Raw genomic sequence first — 22,040 nt, 5'->3', positions numbered from 1 at the left:
CAGAAATATCAATGTGCAGAAACGTGCATATGTAGTATACATATTTATCTCATTATTGCATATGCTATATTGTTATCAGCATCTTCGATGATCCCCAAAGTCACACCCATTAGTGTGGACATTTTGGACTTCAACTTGGTATCTACTGATTTGAGTACATAATCAGCCATGAATACCACCATTTAATTCAGACACATAGGGTATCTTTGTTAATACATTTAAATGCCTTCTGTGCTAAAGATAAAGACCCATTGCTCGAAACGTCTAGCTATTTTCAATAGTTACTTATGAAAACGATCTCCACTTATTATCTAATATATAGCATCTTTGGCTATTCTGGTTTATCACAAATATTGCAAGTGAAGAATCAATTCGACAATCGTAATCCGAAGTCACAAAAAAAAAAGACAAAAATGTACACCACACAATATGCATGTACCAAGCCACACATGGTCAAACACTGTTATTTGCTAAATATCATTTTCCTAAAAAAAGAAAGTCATCTATGAAACCATCTTCTTATCATAAAGGCTATGTGACATTGTAATGCATTATCCTAGCATCAGATTCAGTCAAAAACAATCGTCAAAATAAATCATAGGTAATTATGTAAAGATAGCATTTAATACTAATTAACAAACAAAGTCTATAATAACCAGATTGTATGACCTTACCAATGTGCCTTCAATTGTATTCTGTGGTGGGTCACACCAACACTTGCAGCCTAAACACTCTTTTGTTTTCAAATCCAATATGCCAGGTGAACCATCAGGACACAGACAACAAGGAAAAAATGGAAGACACCATCTAAACAGAAAAATTAAACTCACATTTTAGCACTAAGATTTGTTTGTACAATCGTTCAATTATGCATAATATACATCGTCATGTTTACTTCCTTTGGAATAGAAAACCAACAATTAATATACAAAACTGTACAACTCTCACTCCTAGCAATCAGACTAATCATAGAGCAATTGTTTCACTGCATAATTAGTTAAGACACTCTGTCATATAAATTAAATTTACCCTTTCGTGCCATACCAATCTGGAGTCTCAATAGTAAAAATATTTTTTTTATGTCGATAAATCGGAAAAGCTTAATTTTTGCATCACTTGTTATGCCAGGTATTCCGCCTTCCATGTCCACTCTGATCTGTTCTTTAGGATCTGCACACGCTCCATCACAAAGTGCCGCAGTTGCTTCGCCTTCAATTGACGTTTTTATGTCAAGTGTTATCCCAAGTGCGTTTTTATCACTGGATTTGATTCCTAATAATGACAAAAATAAATGTAATGAACAAAGATATTTACACTGTGTCTGAGCTTAGATTTTGATATAGTTTATTATCACCATTTTCAAAAAAATAGTTTCAATTTGTGTAAACACATACGTAATATCATATACCCCAAAATGTATGCCAAATTTGTATATGTATGTAGAAAACCTTGTCGGCACACAGAAAGTTTAAAGCTAGTCCAATCCCATTATTTCCTTTCCTAGCAAATGATTTGAAATTAGACAGTGGTCATTATTGCACAGTCAGAAATATCAGTCAAATATCAGTCAGACATTACGAGAACAACGAACAACCTTCGAAAAACCATCATTATATCCATAATATAATGACATCACATATATATTGCGTAATGAAAGCCTCGATCACAAAGTAATATTGCTAGCATGTACTAGTTCGTCATGGCTTGTATCATGCTCGAACTTTCGAAAACCAGATTCATTGTCAACTGGACGAGATTATTATTCTGTCAAGTGTCTTAACCAAAGCTGGGATGGGTGTTCTTCTCAATACCACAATTTGCAAAACAAAGTGATCGATATCAAAATTATATATAGTTTGTAATGATAGTTTACCATCAGTGTTTGTAATTGTAACTTACCTAATATCTTTTTCAGCCACCAAGGCAGCTTCTGCAATAGCTTCGTTAATTCTTTCATGAAGGATGGAATACGAGCTTCAAATTTTGGAATAACAGCTGCATTAGAAAATGCACTAGCAAGGCCGGATTCGGGAAATGATGCACTGGCTTTAATGATAGGTTTGAAGTTAAGCTGTTTTGTAATGAGCAAATTGAAATGGGCATTACATTTCTGGCATGTATGGCATGTTCGATAAAACTACAACACGTACCTTAGTAGAGTAGTTAGTGTGAATTTAGCACGGGGTTTACTATGCACAGCTAAAACAAAGACTAATTACATTTGAGTGTTTTTACTTCTTTCAACTTGATGTTGGTGAGTCATCTTTAACAATTTGCGTATTTATTTAAATCAAATTGTTGAACTTTATTATTTTGAATTATATTCAATTTTGACCTATTTCTCTCTACGCAAATGTAGTGAAAAGCACATATATATGTTCTAAATTAGCATCTCCTTGCAAGATTTAAAAAACGATAATACCGTTGGAAATTTTATTCGGATTCCTTTCGATTTCCTCCATTCCGCCCCAGCTGATAAACTGGCAGAGGCTCCAACTTCCCCAGTAAGCGACCCTTTAATCTGAAATAAGGACAATTTACATTGAACCTAATACACTTGTTCATAAAAATCCATATTATTTATCAATTAAAATGTACCGGTACATTCATTTATGGCTGCTAACTTAAGTCAGGATCATTAGATCATTCACATACAACAATGTCATACCTCATATCCTATGCCTGCTTTGAAATCAACCACAAAATGTAGACATGCCGGTATATTGATGACTGGAATCAGGAACGTTAGTACACTTACATCAACTAGGTTGTACGACCATTTTTTACTACCCCTATGTAGAAATGGCAGTTTGGTAGGATCAGGATTCTGATATAGTATATATAACCACCGAACTTATTTAATTGTTTTTATTGGTATGGATACGTGTATTTCAGTTCCTTCAATTTACATTATGTCATTGCGAACCACATGCGTTTGAGTATAAGGAATTCCATATCACAATCATCTTATTTACACATTTACTCACGATTGGTTCCATTTCAATACAGCTTTAACAGACTCTGTGAGCCTTCCATCGAATCCAATTCCAACACGTGTAAGACCCCGATACCAACTTGCCGCAAACCCGAAAGAAAATTTAGTCGAGAAAATCACCTTAGGAGTAACGGTGTATGTGACTGGGCCAGCCTATATGAATAGATTGAATAGGATTTTTAGTTTATCTATTTAATGTTGTATGACTAATGTGGATAACGTGGATAATGTTATGTATGAAATCGACATATTAAATAAGAGGTGACATCAAGTGTAGCTGACATAACACCAAACAAATAACTCACTGCACTGAGACATTTCAAACTATGATCACAAGCAAGAACGGGGATCGCATCACAGTCAGACACGTTTTCCCACGTGATTGCATGACTGTTTCCAACACTGCTACCAGGCCTGTAAGTAGAATTTCTGTCACCAGGCAAGTCAGTGTCAGTTGCTGGAGTTACTGTATGGTTACTGTATATCTTTCATTCACCACCATTCATGACAATGATGCATATCTACGCATACCAATACACCCAGTAAGCCAACCCCTGTGCAGTTTGTAGAGTACCTGTTTTGAGTACTTCTACTTGGCACTGCTGGTGTTAATGGCAGTGATAGTTCAACTCAACACGCTGAACGTCTTTGTATACTGGCACATTGATGACTGGACAGGAGATGCAGGAAGCTGACTTAGCCATCCAATGAACTAATAATCTAATTCAGTGCTAAGTACCAAAGTACCAAAGACCTCATGAGAGGCTTTTTTTTTCATTCAACTATACTACACTACGAGACAAATATCAAGGGTTGTCCCAAATTACAATAATGGATAATATAGCAACTCCATACAGTGCAAGAACGTGGTATTTGACTAATAAACGTGCATCCAAACTTTTTTGAAAGCATGGAAAAAGAGAAACGAAAGTTGTAAACATATAGCCAAGTGAAATTATTGGGCAGGTCACATCAATCAATAGGCAAACAAGACTATGATTTCATTTGCAATCAGGCATTGTCATTCAATTATGTCTGTTCACTTCAGATTTTTCAGTGTGTAGGCATTTTTGTAGAATAAAATATCTTACGCCTACCCAGTTTTGTATTATTTAATTTATTTAATTCCCAGATAAAAGGCATGGAAACCAATTAGAATTCTCAGGTGAGGGTCACAAAGATGATGTGAATATTTACGAGTACAGAGCATATGGGACCAACAGCTTTATGTCCCCTTCGACTGGACGCTATATTCCCAACCATATATGCCACCAACCAGGCAAGTGGACATTATGTACTCTTTTTTTTAAAATGATGAGTGTTTAGCCAACCACGGGATTACACCCGACGTCTTCCTGACACTGGGTACCCTTGCTACCATCGATTGTGTGTGTATTCTTCCAGAATTTGCATGGAGCTTGGGGCAGATGTGGTGTATGTTGCTTTGCTTCTTAGATTCGGACATGAACTCTGACATGAACAGACACGAACTAATTTAGACATATCTATCAAACCTGGTAGTAATTGAAGTGACGTCATAAACTACAGGAACTGCTTCCAGCTATCCCCTAGTTTATTAGTCACTCCAAATACTTACCACTTACCACTTACCACTGCTCAAGACACTGGTGCATTGCCTTCCAGGAGCTGCTGTGCTTCAGCGTAGAGAGAGAAGCATATCTACGGTTATTTTTAATTCCAACTTAAATAATAGTTTAGATTGACCAATAAACAAGTGAGTTAGCTGGAGGCCCTTTTACCTAAGAATACATTTCCCTTTGAAGCAATTTCGTATATAGCGAATATCTCGTTTCAAATCTGCATTAATTGAGATTTGACAAGAGAAATAAATATCTGTTTGAAGTGCGTGTTTAAATGACACCCGTATTTGTACATATTTAACACAACTATCGAAAATGTAGCATTTACACAATACTTTGGTACTGAGTGTGTGGGTTTAACAAATAGTAAACTGCAAATTTACAGGGATAAACGAATGATCTGAAAAAAATGTTCTTACATGACATAAATAAATAAATAAATAAATAAATAAATGTAAGTAACATACCGAGAGAGTAATTGATTCTTTTAATTTGAACCCTGGTCTCAAGACTAGATCTTTTGCAAATCTTTTACGTCTCGAAATAGGAACTAAGTCGTTCACGTCAATATACAGGAGATCGGAGTCGGTGGATATTTCCAACAGCTCTATAAATACATGTCCATTGTATGTACGAGAACTTACGACCTGATACAATAAGGATGGTATATCATTGGTAAACATTCTCACTCCAGTATGCAACTGTCAATGATTTAATGATCATGTTTGTAAAAAAGCGTTTGGAACTATTTATTGTCAATGTTACAACCACTGCAGTGCACAGCTCATGTTGTATATTTCGATGCTATATAAAGATTTTATCAAAGAATTTTTAAGTGAGCATGCCATTCTTACTGACAGACTTATAATAAAATACTCGAGGGATTGTGTTTTATATATCTCATTGGCAAGGATTTTCGATCACAAACTGATGGAAATAATTAAGAAAAGTTTGTTTGAAAGTGAACAAATAATGTTAGTTCTTTTTCACAATAAGATATTATGTATATACGCACCTTTCCAATAAAGGCCAAACTTGGATTGCTCACAACTGTGTCACCTACTGAAATGTCTAAGTCGCTTGAATGCACTTTTGGCAAGATAAGGAGACCAGGTATTTTATTTCCTCCAGTACATGTTAGATCAACATTTACTTCAGCGCCATCAGATACGCGGTGTATTCCAGTCTTAATACTTTAACACATGATGCAAATTAATGGAATAACATATGCACATTAACATGACTATTTGGTAAATACAAAGTTTACACTAATTAGAACTATAACATAACATTATAACATGGATTTTGACACCCGAAATTCCTGCAGTCGCCTGTTAAAAGTGTTAATTTCAGAATAAATAATAAAGCGCTGTATTTTACAATTTGCTACAACTAACCTGTTTATCATACATAGAATTTTCCTATTTAAACTATTAGATAATTTTTGACAAAACACATTCTTTGTTTGAGGATGTAAATATAATTACATAAAACCCCCCAAAACATTGCACAGGTTAGTTGGTTTCTACCTACACAGAATTGCTTCGTGCAAAATGGTTATACGTCAGTAGAATGCCTGGAACCATCGCCTCAACCACACATTTCAGCGTTCGTTTGTCCATGGTTATGTGTATCTCAGCGTCATATTCATACGTTTACTCTTTGTCATAGAACGCAGAATGAGATACTGAATAATTTTATTGTGTGTACCACCCCTAATGGTAGTACTATTCAGTTCAATCAAAAGAGCAATTCATCCAGAGACTGCATCTATTCCATGGAAGTAATCATTCTGTGTCCATCAAGTAATCTTGCTTTCTATGATCAACTGTTTCTAGTTTAAAAATCAACAGTTAATGCACAACCGCTAGTAGAACTAACACCTCTCAATCTATGCATTAAATTAAATTAAATTAAAGAATCAAACGACTACATGGTAGCTTTGGATCTGAAATACGTACTGATTTATTCAGAAAGCCAAATATCACCACCTCTCAAACTATCTATTAAATTTAAACAAAAAATAAGATGGTCATCTCACATGTTATCAGATAATTCAAACCAAACGACCTCATTGTGTTTTTGAATTTGAAAGACGCTTATTTATACATGATTCACCAGTCGTCAGTGAAGTATATCCTGAAGAGAGCAGCCTACAAGGTTTTTGATTTCGTCTGTGCTTCCGTTAGTTCCACGGATGGTTTTTCCAATACGCACAGCAGTTGGCAGTCAAATGCGTATGTAAAGAAACCCTGTTAAAGCATTGTCAGTTTAGACTATCAGTTCTGAGATCACAGGTTTTGTACTCAGTTAAGAAAAATCCCACAAGACTGCACTCCATGACACTTCAACTCTTCAAAGTGGACTCATAGGTGTATCTGAGAAAAAAGGCTTTGTCACACAAAATGTACATCTGGTCACTACTACACTTCTTCATCCCAATTAATAAATAATAAATCACATTCTAGGGCTAGAGCAAGCCAGAAAAACTAACTTTTCCAATCATAACCTCATGTCCCAATGTCATGTACACAATGCTTTGCTATTGTTGCTAATGCATATAGGATTCAGAGACAGCCAGTCTTCAATGTTTATTTGCCATATCATCCAGCAAGTTGCACCATGATATCAAGATAGTTGTGCTTATTTAAATACTTTCCCTACAGCCAACATCTGCGAAAATTCATGATTTGAGAGCTCTAAGTGAATAATTAACCTTTCAAATATAGAGTACACAGTGATTATACAATGGCGGCCCTATTTTGAAAATGTCTCCCGTTTTATTTTCTATTGCTTGAAAGACCCCCAGACAGCAATGCCTAACATAGCCATGGCAGTAGAATGTATGTTTTTTTATGTATGTATTATTTTATTGGATATTAGTTATTAAATATTAAATTAATATCAAATAGCGGTGGTGGGTGGTTTGTGATGCTATGAACTATAGTACCTTCTTCCGGAATAATAGTTCAATCAATAGTCTATTACACTAATCACCACAACTTCCAAGGCAATCCTTCATTTCAGTGTTGTCTGGTCGAAAATGTGATTTCAACTAAAATTTACCTTGGCAGTTTACCTATCATGCGTTGGTCCAAAATGACATAGGGTGAATTAAATGGTTGAAGGTCCAGCAGAGGATACTGAACACATATTCAATCATTGGTCAATACATATTATATTAATGTCAAATACTCTAAGAGACTGCAATGAACAAGAAACACTATCTAGCAACTCACCTTGGTTGGAAAGTTGCAGCAGTACTGCAATATGTAACCTGTGTTCGCACAAAAGTTGCATTAACTTCATCATCATCAATACCTACGACATCTGCTAAGAAACCATTGCTGTGATTTGAAATAATGATGTCTCCTTCATCAAAGACTAAACCGACCGGGTGAGCAATGAAATACGATTTGACAGGTTGTGTAGAATTTCCAATAGCTTCATAGAAATTTCCCATACATTTATAAACGTTAGTTGCTACAGGGAGACATGAAAACTTTGCTTAGTTTTGAGGGATGTGTCACTTTGCTGAGTTTGGGCATTGGTTCGAATTGATATATACTTACTGTCATCTATAACATGAACAGTCGCACCATCAACCGTGATACCTCCTGTTCTCAGCTCAGAGGCAATAATATCACTGATCCCATTCTCATGTACAAGACTGTCGTCTATTGGAGCAGGTTCTAGTTCTTGCCTGAAGTCAGCATATGCAATGACATCTTCAAAGTCCGCAGGATAACCAAGGATGATTTCATATTGGTCTAACAATATACAAAATGTAATTAAAGACGAAAACTCTTTCTATTTCAAAACAGCATAAAGTAATCAGGCCACAAGATATTACATGATATGGTTCGTCAACGTATTGGCTGAAGCTTGCATCTATATTTTCCTATTTATGTTAACTATTTGTAAATATCATTGTCCACACATTGCTCTTTAAGTGGGGTTCACAATATTTTCATATAACTATATGGATATTAACACTATATAACATTAATGGTATTATTCTTACTCAGTTCAACCAGGGTCAATATTTCGTGAAGGATTCCTTCAGATTGGGCACTTGATATGATATCTCCTTCTTGAACATTAATTATGTCCCGAGTCACAATCAACAGAGAATCGTCGACTTCATCATTGACATTTAAAGCAGGGCACGAGTACAGTACAGCATCATTCACATCGATTTGTTTAACGTTGTCTTTTAATGCAGAATTCAGGATTCGAGTTGGATCTGAATAATCCGGATGAATTACACCATCAGGACATGTAGATTCGTCCCAGCTCCGGCAACCACTTGGCTAAAATAACAATAATAGATGAAGGCATTATCCCTTCAATTTGTATTAAATAGGTAATCATCACTACAATAAATGATACTGGGATGAATTATGTAGATAACCCGGAAGCAAGTTAGGTAAACAGACAAGAACGTATATTTTTCGCCCGGATTGTTTAATTGCAATGCCTTATTTTCAGCATTTCAGCAAGTTATTTGTTTATTTAATTTAACTGGGATTAACTCACTTCATCTTTGTAACAATGTTCGACATCATGACAAGTCGGACAACTGCCAGGGAAAAAATTCCCAGTTGTAGAGTCACATTGGTTGTCTTCGCAATCAATACTCTATGTAAAACAAATCATCACACTAAGACTGATTAAAAAAACATGTATACATCGAACCACCAGTAATATTATGTAATTAATAACCCAATGTGCCATTCTGAAATTACTTAAACGACAGCTGATTAAAACATGCAGTAATAGATTGAATAGAACCATTGCATTGACAATCGCATTACAAGCACATTTTAAAGTTTTGTATGAGATGTGGATAACGGAATGGAACATCTCCAAACAAGAGAACCATCGTCCAACATTGTAGAACATACGCTCATAAAATATACCTCACTGAACGTGAATTTTTACTGTGAATGCAATGTCTAGTATATTGCACACGCATGATTCAAATACACATTACATTAAAGTATTATTCTACACGAATAATACAAACATTAATACTACCATTATATGCGCACTACAATCTGGACCATTGCCAAGTGTGATACACGAATAGTAAAACCAAGATAAGCAACTTCCTTGGTCGGGACCACTGCCATCTCCTGACATACATGTCGGTGTTGTATCGCACCAACCACATCCAGTAGAAAAGGAACACTCATCACAGCTGCTAAGTCCGTCACATGAGTTTTCTGAACAATCTTCTCCCTGCAAACAAAGAATTGCACAACAGTGTTGCACACTGGGGTAATTTACTTGTTAAGCATTTGGTGTCTTTATTTCAGCATGTATGTCATTCTCTGTATAGAGTGTATGCGTTTTATCTGTACTTACTTCCCATCCATTAATACAGGCACAATTATTTGGACCCACGCACATCCCCGCATCTGAACAATCATTAACGTCATGGCAATGGAATAATGAGCAATCGGTTCCTTCCCATCCACTATGACAGTTACATGTGTAAATAACACACACGCCATTAGACGAACATTGACCAGGACAGTTGTTAGTTGCTATAACCGAAATAGAAATAGTGGCAGTTAGGAATAGCTGTTTGTAATTTGCAAATTTTTGGTTTTTCACTTATTTTCGGAATATTCAATATAAAGGGAAAAGACATGTCGCCACTAAAGTTCTAAATAGGTTTACAATGACCACTTTCAATTCATTCCAAAATGACCCACAAGGTAGTGGAGAAAATGGTTAACTCAAGGTCTACAAGTTGACAAAGTTTCACAAGTGTCTGATTAATCGTTTCTGAGATTTGGATAATAAAATAAAATAAATGAAAAATAAAAAGTAAAGACACATCAAAGACATTAAAGACGGGAAATATTGTGTATTAATCCGTATTTACCTGGAATCTTACATACAGTCATAGCTGGAATTTTCTCGGAGCAATCAATGATACCAAGAACATGATTACCAGTGCTTAGAGTAACTGTTAACAACTTGCAATCCTAAATGAAAATATAGTATTTTTCAGTGTTGCAGACTATATTAGTTCAGGTTGGTACAGGCACAGCATGAAATGCGTTTTGTAAAACGATTATCGCATTTTAGAACACGGTCTTAATACATTTAAACATTCCATATACTATTCAAATAATCATACTTACAGGTTGATCTTCGATCCATACTTGAAACTGTTCAATACATAACGACCCTTGCATGGTTATGACAGACACAACAGCAAGCTCATCTGAGGAAGTCGGTATGGACCCACCTATATCCTTTTACGAACAAATCATATTGTATATAGTATAAAGTTATGCAAAAAAAAATATAGTGGATTTCATCACAGATCATTGTACGTGTCCTTTTATACTCGGCCGATACTTATGCTGGTTATACATGTTAAAATGAGTGTATGACACAAGTATATGTAATCAATTCAAAGTATATCCATGGACAATAGATTACATAAAATGGTTGTATACGTCTCTTTCACATTTTACATGTTTATGACATATATACCTGGCGTAACCCTGTCTCAAATTCGAGACCGCTCACTGAACCAATTATACAATTAACATCCACGTACGTGGATTGTATGATTTATCATTCAATTAATAACTTCCATTATAAGAGTTCTTGATTGGTTACTGAAAATTGTTTCTGGAATGTTCTGCTTAAAAAAAGCATTGTCTTCCCCATGGTAAAACATAAACAATTGTAAACTTCACTCATCCGAAACACTAGAAGATATAACATACATCAAAGCAAGTGACTATGTAGAAAAAATCAAGATCAACATACTGTACACTTTAGTCGCGCATCATTAATGGACACTGACCCTTCAGGTAAACTGTAGCAATTATTCTCAAGTAGAACATAGCCATTTGGACATTGATCTGCAAATAACCTATATATGTTAATACTATAGAATGACCGCGTCAATATAATCAACTAGTACGTATAGTATGAGAAGATTGGTATTGAAGAAAAAATTTAATTCTAACTAAGTTCTATACAACTATTTACCACAACTTACTGCTTTTGACAGATGATGTCGTTTTAAATGGAAGAAACTCTGCATGGGGAAACCCATTGACGAAACTGCTATCGCGTATTTTCGCTTTGATATCTGCTGCAGAGTCTATAGACCACCAATTATCAATAACGTCAATTGATGTGACATCGCTACCACTCTCCCCACTAAACTCAAAATCATTTGCTGGATTTTCAAAGTGGTTATCTTTGAAAGTAATTCCACTGCCGGTCGTTACCAAGGTGAATTTTCGCCCAGGCTTGATGCCTTTGTTGTAGAGCATAAGATTGGCGTTACATTCCTGTAAACCATTTGGCGTGGAATCATGTGACCAATGAAGTAGATACAGTCCAACATTAAAAATAAATTGATTCCTGTTAACGTAAGCAACTACATTGTGCAGCCTAACAATACTCTTATTATCTCCAAGGACGTTGTGTATAACCGTGTTTCCATCAATAAATACAACACCTGTCTCCTGTTCAGATTCAAGTAGCATCACTTCACATCCAGCATTGCCTTCAAAATGATTGTTACTGATGCACGTAGTTGGTAAAATATATGGACTATTTACTTCTTGAGTGTTAATTCTAATGGCACCAAAGCTATTTGCAGTGAAGTCATTAGTTGATATATGAAATGTTGTCACACCTGCATCTAGTGATACTGCTGCATCTCCATCATATGTGTATGATGAGAGTAACATGCCATTGTGATGTAATGATACGTGATGCACAATTATTTCAATGTCAGCGGGGTTTTTACTGTTACCGTAATAGGCAATAGCTGACCTTCCATTGTCATCTATATCACATTCACTGATACTCACGCGCAGGTCACTTGTCACTACAGCTGTGTGTTTTAAAACAATTGAAATGCATTATGTAAAATAGTATGAATCTTAAACTAATATAATGTTACTGTGGTATTCATACAGCCCTCAATGTTTATTTCAAAATTTGCTAACAAACACCAGTGAACAACTTCTATCGGTCATATATTCAAATGATGCCTGCTTACTATTTCGAGTTGTATTGATTTGTAACAAGTAGTTATCCTTTTGTTTTGTTTTCCAGCCCATATGTTTTTGTGTAATATCAATTAGACTTTCAGGGCCTATGAGTATTAATTATGAGGATGATATACTTTCATTTATCATTGGTTGAATTGAAATATATTGCCAATTTTTTTTGAAATGAACGTTAATTCAAATAAATTAGTGTCTTAACGCAATACAATCATATTTATTTTTTCAGTAAGTAAGCCTGATATACCTTTTATAATGTCAAAAATGAATAAAATTCTTACTTTGTGGATTTATTTCCATGCCATAACCATAGTTTGACAATACATTGACGTTCGTGATATCAATACTTCCTCCAATGCCTGACACTGTGATTCCGTTCATGCAGTTTTGTATGTCAATATCTTTTATATCCACATAACCTATCAATGATGAAACTAATACTCCACTCGACTCGACAGACAATTTGCGATTCGAACATTTTCAAATGTTGGTGGATTTCCAATAATTTCAACTGCTCCCGATCTATCTGATGGCACATTTCCTGATGTGAAACTTATATCAACATGTTTCAGGGAAGAAGTGATTGCTGAATTACCAGTGAAAGCAACACCTCCCCAATAGTTGTGTAAAACGCTGCTGGGCTGTTGATTACCTGCACATATCAATCCCACATCTTGACTGTGATCTATAACAAACAAGGCATACAATCATATAACCGACAAATTATTTGCATACAACGTTAACAAGTCTGATCTAATCCTACACAAAAGTTTAAATATTTAGTAACACAACCTACCACAATTGTTCTGCCCATAACCGGAATGTTGACACTCAAATAATAACGTTTCAACGCCAGTGCAAACCACATTGTCCATCCAGATATTACCACTACCACTAGTGAATGATGATAATACACCTCCATCAAAACCCAGTTGTTTACAAGCCACATCTGCTTCATGTTGCCCCCATCCATTGTTGCACACAGTTCCCCATTTCCCATTAATATTGACTTCTAGTCTTCCTTTCTCAGGGCTTCCCCCTTCAACTAACCTAATGGATGCTACGCCAAAGTCATAACTCAGATCAGTTCCCGGATGTGTTTGGGTCGTTGATAGTGTAATCCGGTCAACATCCGTTCCTTCAGCCCTTAAAACCCCTTCCACTGTCAATCGTTTCCCAGGGCTGAAATGTATGACTGCTCCAGGATCAACGGTTAAAGTAATTCCGTCATTGATAGTTATATCATTGTTTACCTCATACGGACTCCCAGACTGTGTGAGTGTAGTATCAACCGTGATGTCACTTGAAATTGTTGTACAATACACATTGTTGAATAACAACAAAATGCACAATGCCCTGGGCCACGTTTTCATCGTTGACACTATTTCCTCCTACAGAACAAAACATTGGGCTACAAATAAAATTAAATCGAAATGCAAACAGACTCCCACCTTTATTAAACAAAATTGCATAATAACTCGGATACATTTAAATAAATATATCTTAACAAAGTTAGTGTATAATACTCTATGTTGACTATACCTTGTATGCTGATTTTTGAATGGCGACATATGGACGATTAATTATATCCGGTCATTAATTTATAAAGGTACACCAAAATTAAATTGTATTAACATGCAGGCTATTTAATATTATGCAAATTGGATAAAATAAGGTTTTCCAGATGCAGCGGAATGAAACTTATGCAATTAATGCACAAAATGCAATTAAACAATACAAGTGTAATTTGCGCATTTGCGTGTTATGTTTAATAAATTAGTAAAGTGCGAAACTGATGTGTCATTATCTAACATCCAATGAAAGTTTACACGTACTTCAGCAATTGTTTGCATAACCTAACGAACTATTTCTAGTAATTTAGAGAAAAGTAGGCAGTAGACTGATGAGCACCTGTCTCACACAGTTTAATAAAGTTATATGCATATTTAAATAGAAACAAAAAGTTACACCGATCAATTTTACACACATTGTAGTTACAATTAAAACTATTGCGTGCCATTAGAGCCATAATTAAAACTATGACGCATTGAAATCTGACAATTTAATTAAAAAATATGAGCAGTTAAATTTAACATTTAAAAAACGAATGTTAAAATATGAGTATTTAAATTCAAAATATGGGCATTTAAATTTAAAATATGAGATTTAAACGTTAAACATTTTTTACCATTCAGTTTATTTTTATTTCAAAACTGTAAGTTTGAACACAGCGCTTAGCTGGCATTCCTGTGAACATAATATGCAAATGACGCGATGAATATTCCTCATGCTACACGTGTCACTTGATTGGCCTGTATAGCGCGGAATATTCCACCGAAGGGAGAGTCAATTCAACCGAATACACATTTGTCTCCCAGGGTTCATCCCACAGACAAGTATATTTTTCCCACAACGAATGGTTTAGAACCGCGAGTCACCGCCATGTTGAACCATTTATATGGCGGATGAAAATGTGTTGATACAATTTTCCAGTCTGGCGGGTTACAAAGAAAACTTAACATGCCCCGTGGTTTGGTAACATTTTGTTCGCGGTGTGCTTTAATTAACGAAACGGAATATGTTTTAGATTCTCACTCACTTCTCAGATCTAGATAAAATTCGAGATCAAAGAGACTAGACATTATTCAGACCTTCGTGGTCGTCTCCTTTCATTAAAAAAGAGTGATTTGGTGTGCATGGAACATACTAATTTGCAATGCAATGCTAATAACTTGCTTGTAGGGCCATTCTAGAAGAAAAAAAATAAGGCATTTTTGGATGAAAACAGAATTTTGTTTACAAAATGCACTCTCTGAGTCGATCTTTTTGGACTCAGTTTTCAACTGGCTGAGGAGCACTCCCACCCAAAATCTCGTGGGTTGGGGTGTGAGGGGTGGGGGTAGTTGGCAAAGTTGGTGAACAATTTCGAGGTATTTCAAACACTGCAGTTGATAATGTAATACTGTTGCGATTCTTGATCAGTCTTGCGTTGGGACAATTTAACAATAAAGAAAATGTATCAGAATTTCGATTTTATACAGTCGTCTAGTACCAAGAATTGAGAAAACCACCCTAGCATTTGTAAAATATGCTCTAACATTGGTACTAGACAAGACAATATTCGCGTAGAGTTTTGCAGATTTAAAATAACAGGACTCTTTGAAACAATAGCGAATGGCCTTTTACTGTACATTTGGTCTGTGGTTTGTTTTGATTTCTACCTCTACTCCAAAGGCCCATTTGAAACATAACAAACTCACTCATTTTGACGGCAACTATCTTTAATTTCACTAAAAACTGGTTCATTCGTCGTACCATAGACCCATTCCGACTCCGTTTTCTTCAATACAGGCCTGGAGCCTCTGTCTCAGCCTCCCTTCTCTTACCTCAACTCTTCGTTTCGCCTGGATGATATTTTTAGTTCTTTCATATAATTCATTGTGGGATAGTTGTGAAAGTGGTACATGACTAAAATGTTCAGTTTTACCTGGTTTGACCGACTTGTTTTGCTCACATGTATTTTTACTGTCATTGCAATGCATAGCATACAGAGTGTTTCGGAATTTGCAGCAAGAGACATCTTTCTTTGTTACCTTCCAATATTAATTGACAGTCTGCTGCTTTAATGGTGGAATGAAACATTGTCCCTGCTTTGTTTTGTATTGTTACATGTTGCTGTTTTCCAACAATCTTGCCATTTCTTCCATAACTTTTGAAAATACCATGTCTTGAATCTGCCAATGGGTGGAATTTACTGTCAGGATTACCAATGCACACAGTTGCTGAATTGACTGTGTTCAGAAGATCCAAGACTGCTGACAGCCCAGTAATGACCTGTGGTACATGTGAAAATATATTTCGCTTCCCACAATCTTCTCCATGAATTGCAACAGACCAGTTTAAATCTCTGTACACGGATATGTTCTTTGTAATTTCAGGTTGTCTTGTCGCATTCTTCACAATGTACGATAACTGTAAACACTCATCATCAGCAAGGTAAACCCAACCAATTGGGAGAGAACATCTTTCAACCCCTTCTCTGATGTAATAATATGGCAATATATATGTGGGTACACAACTGATAGATGGCAGATGAGAATGTGGAGGAGACACAGAAGATGCAATATTTGTCACAGTACCAAAATTATCAGTACAACTATCACTGGGGGAATTGGACAGCAAACAATGGGCGACATCCAGTCCTGGTGTTGAATCCAAAGATATGTTGTTATGTCTACTGTCTGGGTGGTCACACACAATTTCAGCAAATTGTCTGAGAAGGGGATGTTCTTCAGTTGCATCATTGTCTGTACTGACAGGTTGCAGGATGTCAATATCATTGTGATGTGGTGTTGCTTCCATCACTGTGTGGTCTTGTATATCATGACCGTTTGGCACATGGTCAGAATGATTTATGGCAATTCCAGCAAAGTCATCAAGGGGATTGTATGTTTGGGGAGATGACAAACCTTGACTAGATACATTTTTCTTCTTTTTCAGTCTTGCCTTGGAACTCTTCTTTTTTTCAAAATTCTTTATTCTGTACCCAAGACCCTTTTTATATGGCATGATGAGCTACAAAATAAACAAAAATTGTTTTTGTTTTTTAATTGAACTGTAATGTGCATAAAGCTAATAATGTTTAATGAGCATTATTTGGTTACATAAGGTAACACTATATATATTTACCAGGTCATTTTGAGATATCTTTACCATATGGAACCAACGATAATTGGTATAAGATAACTAAGTTACTGTAATATAGTGAGTTGAACAACATTTTAAATTGCCAGTTTCTCAAAAAAAGCCATAGAAAGATTCGAGTCTATTTTTTTTAAATCAGTACAATTTGGACTGTTACCCACACCACACTCTTAATATCTAAGATGTAATAAAGCAAACACTTAAAATGTTATTCCAAGGCAAGTGGGCTATTAATTTTTATATCTTATAATTCTAGCAACAGTATTTTAGAGAAAATAGGCCCCAATTTCTCTCCCTGGGTGATCATTGCAATTAAGGAAGTACAATTTTCATTTAAAATGACCAACCAAACACTGACAGATGCCTTATTTTATTTTTCAAACTTGACCCATTTTTTTTATGATATGAACATTTACAGCACTAAAAACCAAGGGCGAACGTGGAGATTCAGAGTCGTCAAAATGCTGCACATATTATCCCAAAACCAAGACTGTTTTAATTAAAGGGACACGAATAACATGTATATAAAGCAGCCGACATGTTTTCTTTTAGCGAAACAACAAAGACCGAAAATCGATTGACCCCAGCCATCGAAAAATAAAAGATGGCGGCACGGAAAGTCAACATTACTGAGTACATGTATGCCATATTCTTTTCCCCGGAGAATCGTAAATATGCAATGTATTTTTAAAACGTATCTCTCACGTTGACATGAATGTGTTCTAAAAATAAAATTTTATAGTTTTGTGGACTTATAAATTATTGAAAACAAGTATTGCGGGACATAAACGTTCTGGGATAAGTGTACCAAGTCGATACAGCAATGGGGGGAGAGCGATTACAACAATGATTTCAGAGTGAATTTGCTGCACAAAAAGTAGCTGTATATCGAAAATAAGCATAGGACAATATGGTTAAAGGCATCTAAATACGAGACTAAGAAATGTCAATCGATTTGGTAATCAAACTGCAGAGAAAACGGGTTAGAAGTTCGTCATTGATTGTTGGGCTCTAACATGATGACTGCCCGGGGCTGTACAAAACATTCGCCAACGATCACAAACAACACTTTCCCGTTTCACTGAAATAAAATGTATCATTTACCTACCTGATATGAATATGTAGACTGTTAAACACATAACACACGAAAATATCACAAGGAACTGCAAAAATTTGTTGAATACAAGCGAAGTAGCTGAGTAACAGGAATAACGCTTCCAAGTGAAAGTGTCGATAGCATCACTGTGGTGGCGCTTCTTTGTTGACAGTGTGACGTCAGGCGGATGTACGACAGCCGATAAGCATCTTAGTTAAAATAAATAAACAGTTCTCCGTACCAATTTACATCGTACATCCACCCCTCGCGCTTACTTTGATCTTTGCCGGCAGTTTCCCATCCCTCTTTTAGAGGGTCTATGGTCGTACCGATGTGTAAAATAACCTTGCAAAAATGTGAGTACTTTGGAATAATTGGGCTACGTGTAACCACCATAGCCATGGTCGTCATATTAATTTAATGAGGATGGACCACTAGCAACTGGGTGGGGGTAATGTCAGAAAAACTGTGCTATTTTTTTGTTTTCCTTCGCTTCGTTTTGTGTTGTTTACATGGTGAATTGGTCGTAATTTTATATGCACAAATACTATGCAAATTGTACCATCACCCACAGAGTTTCTAAAGGCTATTTCCTTAGGAATGTAAAAAGGAAGTTTATCATTCGTATTCAATGTACAACAAACGTCACAATTGCGTGAAATTAGTCAGATCGAAACGTGTCCCAGTGTCGGCGACAGGGTTTGTAAACGGTTATGTTTTGATTAGTAGAGTAGACAATTATGATAAACAAATACATTGTAGCAAACATAACGCCCAACCGTCCACTGCACGTAATATAAATAGGTGACGGTGAATGTTGTATTGGTGACGCACATTTGTGTTAGGCTAGTTTATAGGGGGCATAGTTCTTCTGTGTCGATACAAATCCTAATGTCTGAAAACAACAAATTTGATGACACCAACTATAAAAAAACAACACAAAGACTAAACGCCGACACAAAAAAAAGAGCAACGGACCCAGAATAAACTGTTACCCTCGTTAAAACACGGTATATCTCTTTCTGGAGGATGTGGTGGCTAAGAAATTTTCTGAGCTAAACGAACAGATATCCCGTTGCACTGAAGAATGGTCTAGTGTCAGCTAGTGTAATTTTCTCAATGGCAGAGCATATAGAATATGGAAAATTTTCGAAGCTGATTAAAGACAACGGTAGTCGCTCTAAACACCTTTTTATTTTGTTAAAACAAAATTTCCCGGACTATTGCACACACACAAATGTTTTTCACAACAATGATGACTGTACACACTCAACGCGTGGTCAGAGAAACTTCTACTTCCTGAACTCAAATGGGTGCCAGACTGGGTTGCCAGGCCGGGGTGTTAGGCAGCTCCAGGATATTACAGGATTTAGTTATCGGTATATTTCGAAAATTGTCGAACCGTTACCATCCAAATCTTGTTTTTATACGAACGTGTCACATTCCGGGTTTCTTCTACACAAATGAGATCACAGTTACCACTCCTTTGAGTAAAATGGTTTGTCTCATTAACCTCCGCTTTTTCGTCGCTGATTGTTTTTAAAATGTAGCCAGTTTGTTGTTACAGTTATAACGGCCAACAAGCAATCGACGGCACCAGATGTCTGGCAGGACAAACGCACAATCAATCAAACGGACCGACAGTTCCAAACTAATTTCACGCAATTATGCCGTTCGTTGTATGTCCGCGTGTTTACCCTCATCGCTACGTTTACTTAGATGTTTCTATCAAACTGACGATTACCATTGAATAGACGTGGTTTGTATCTATGTCCGTTGGGTGTGTTCACTCGTCGTTGCATGGATTTTGCCCGCAAATTCGCCTCACCCGAAATTCGACCGGGTGTGAAACTCAGGTTTCGTTATGCTTCCCCTATGTTCAAATTAACCATCGCAATAACTTTCAAATTTTATTTCTCATATTTGTTATTTAAATGCTCACATTTTAAACTTAAATGCTCAAATTTAACATCCGTATTTCATCTTTTAAATTTAAATGCTTTCAAATTGAACTTAAATGCTCATATTTTAACATTTGTTTTTCATATTTTTTCGTTTTTCATACATCATATGAAACGCTGTTTGACAGTGATAAACAGTTCAGATAGATGACAAGCTGTGCAGAAGTAAAATCCCTATCCCAGAGTTTAGTAGACCCCAGTGTCCAGCGTCATTCCAAAAACACCCTCTAACACATATGTAATGATTCATAGAGAAGAGCATATCGCTAAGTGGTTGGAAATACATGGAATACCCATAGTAATATGAATGTACGGTTTTGTTTCATAGTATGACCAGGTATTATTATAGTCGAAACATACCTTAGTTGTCAAGCGAGTCACAGGAAACCTCTTTCCGTGCCCTGCTACACTGAGATGAGGATGAAAATTGTCGGCTGATCTGCACTGGCTCGGAAGATGAATTCTGATTGGCTAAAAAAAACAAAAAAACTTGTGGCGTTGAATGCACGTCCATTGTCAGTATTGTTATGCAAATTCAAACTAGCTAATCATTTACAACCTTCCGAGCCAGTGCAGATTAGCCCAAAATTGTGTACGACGCAGATGTTGATTGCGCTCAAAACATTCTATATATGGCAGCGCATTTGAATAAATGTGCTTAATTTATTTATTTCCAGGGATCATCCTAACCACGTGTCCAGGAGGGTGCATGATCTAATAATTAAACCATGTGTTATGGCAAATATCCACTTACGTCATGGATTATTATAAATATTATTTTTGCCATCTAAAGCTATGACTGGAAGTGTGAAGTTTAATTATTAATTTGTGTGGCGACTGAAACCAACAAGAGTAAAAAGAAAAATACCATATTTCAACCTAATTTGGGTAGTCTTTTTACTGGTTTTGTGATGTTGTTTATAAATCCAGAAGAAACCACGAAGCAAATCAATGATCGCATACAGCCTTACATTGATCCCTAAGCAAGGGAAAGTAGTTATGAAACTGAACTGAACGATTTGACTTCTCTGATTATGGAGAATGGCCGAACACCCGATTTATTGTTAGGTTTAATCTTCTAGAAAACAATTGATGAAAAGGATGGAATATACATGTTGACAAAAAAGAGACTTAGCTAGGAACTGTGATAAGTTGAAACACCTTTTCCAGATTTTTGTGGCCCCCACTGTCAAGAGCTATCGCAAACACAACCTCTAACATCAATGGTATATTTCATAGAGGAGGAAGAAACAGAAGAAAGAGCAGCTGATTATAGAATGTTGATTCTGTGTTTCCCCACCATGCACCTACCCAAGTCAACGTTGCTTTTGTAAAGCATATAGACGCAGTAGTTTGGAATATTATCATACCTCCCCCCCCCCCTCACTGAAAGTTCATTTGTCCACAACTCAGCCTGTGCCTTTTTACATATGCTGTCCCGGCAGTATCATCCGACATCACAGTAATCTGCCACACAACACTAGATGCACGTTAGAAATCTTTCTACCACAGAGGACAGTCGTTTGTTTGACTGAATATCTCACCAGCAGACCCAGCCCCAGCCCTCATGGTGTTGTTAGCTTCTATGCAGGCAGTATCACCACGGGTTGTATATTTAGTTACGAA

General features: G+C 36.2%; 2 protein-coding genes and 1 long non-coding RNA gene across 3 annotated transcripts; all 3 read right to left on the bottom strand.

The window, feature by feature from the left end:
* Positions 1 to 674: 674 nt before the first annotated feature.
* On the bottom strand, positions 675 to 13,034 carry LOC100368335 (uncharacterized). The gene is made up of 20 exons (XM_085508515.1): positions 12,935 to 13,034; positions 11,630 to 12,478; positions 11,395 to 11,489; positions 10,755 to 10,868; positions 10,493 to 10,595; positions 9,967 to 10,148; positions 9,637 to 9,840; positions 9,136 to 9,237; positions 8,621 to 8,909; positions 8,169 to 8,366; positions 7,836 to 8,079; positions 5,612 to 5,789; positions 5,064 to 5,243; positions 4,607 to 4,650; positions 3,116 to 3,148; positions 2,669 to 2,792; positions 2,423 to 2,521; positions 1,900 to 2,071; positions 1,030 to 1,272; positions 675 to 807 (listed from the first exon to the last, which is right to left on the bottom strand). Exons 1-20 carry the CDS (start codon positions 13,032 to 13,034, stop codon positions 743 to 745), a joined length of 3,618 nt encoding a protein of 1,205 aa, XP_085364641.1. The 3' UTR covers positions 675 to 742.
* On the bottom strand, positions 12,902 to 20,862 carry LOC102806009 (scavenger receptor cysteine-rich domain-containing group B protein-like). Its single transcript, XM_085508344.1, has 3 exons — positions 20,775 to 20,862; positions 13,450 to 14,044; positions 12,902 to 13,338 (listed from the first exon to the last, which is right to left on the bottom strand). Exons 2-3 carry the CDS (start codon positions 14,024 to 14,026, stop codon positions 13,088 to 13,090), a joined length of 828 nt encoding a protein of 275 aa, XP_085364470.1. The 5' UTR covers positions 14,027 to 14,044; positions 20,775 to 20,862; the 3' UTR covers positions 12,902 to 13,087.
* Positions 17,137 to 18,619, bottom strand: LOC146734062 (uncharacterized). Its single transcript, XR_014931707.1, has 2 exons — positions 18,466 to 18,619; positions 17,137 to 17,228 (listed from the first exon to the last, which is right to left on the bottom strand). It is a non-coding gene; the product is annotated as an uncharacterized LOC146734062 (long non-coding RNA).
* Positions 20,863 to 22,040: the final 1,178 nt, after the last annotated feature.

This window comes from Saccoglossus kowalevskii, chromosome 15 (genome assembly GCF_978046115.1).
Source record: "Saccoglossus kowalevskii chromosome 15, keSacKowa6.1, whole genome shotgun sequence".
In the NCBI taxonomy this organism is placed as follows: domain Eukaryota; kingdom Metazoa; phylum Hemichordata; class Enteropneusta; family Harrimaniidae; genus Saccoglossus; species Saccoglossus kowalevskii.
This window is presented reverse-complemented; position numbering and strand designations above follow the sequence as displayed.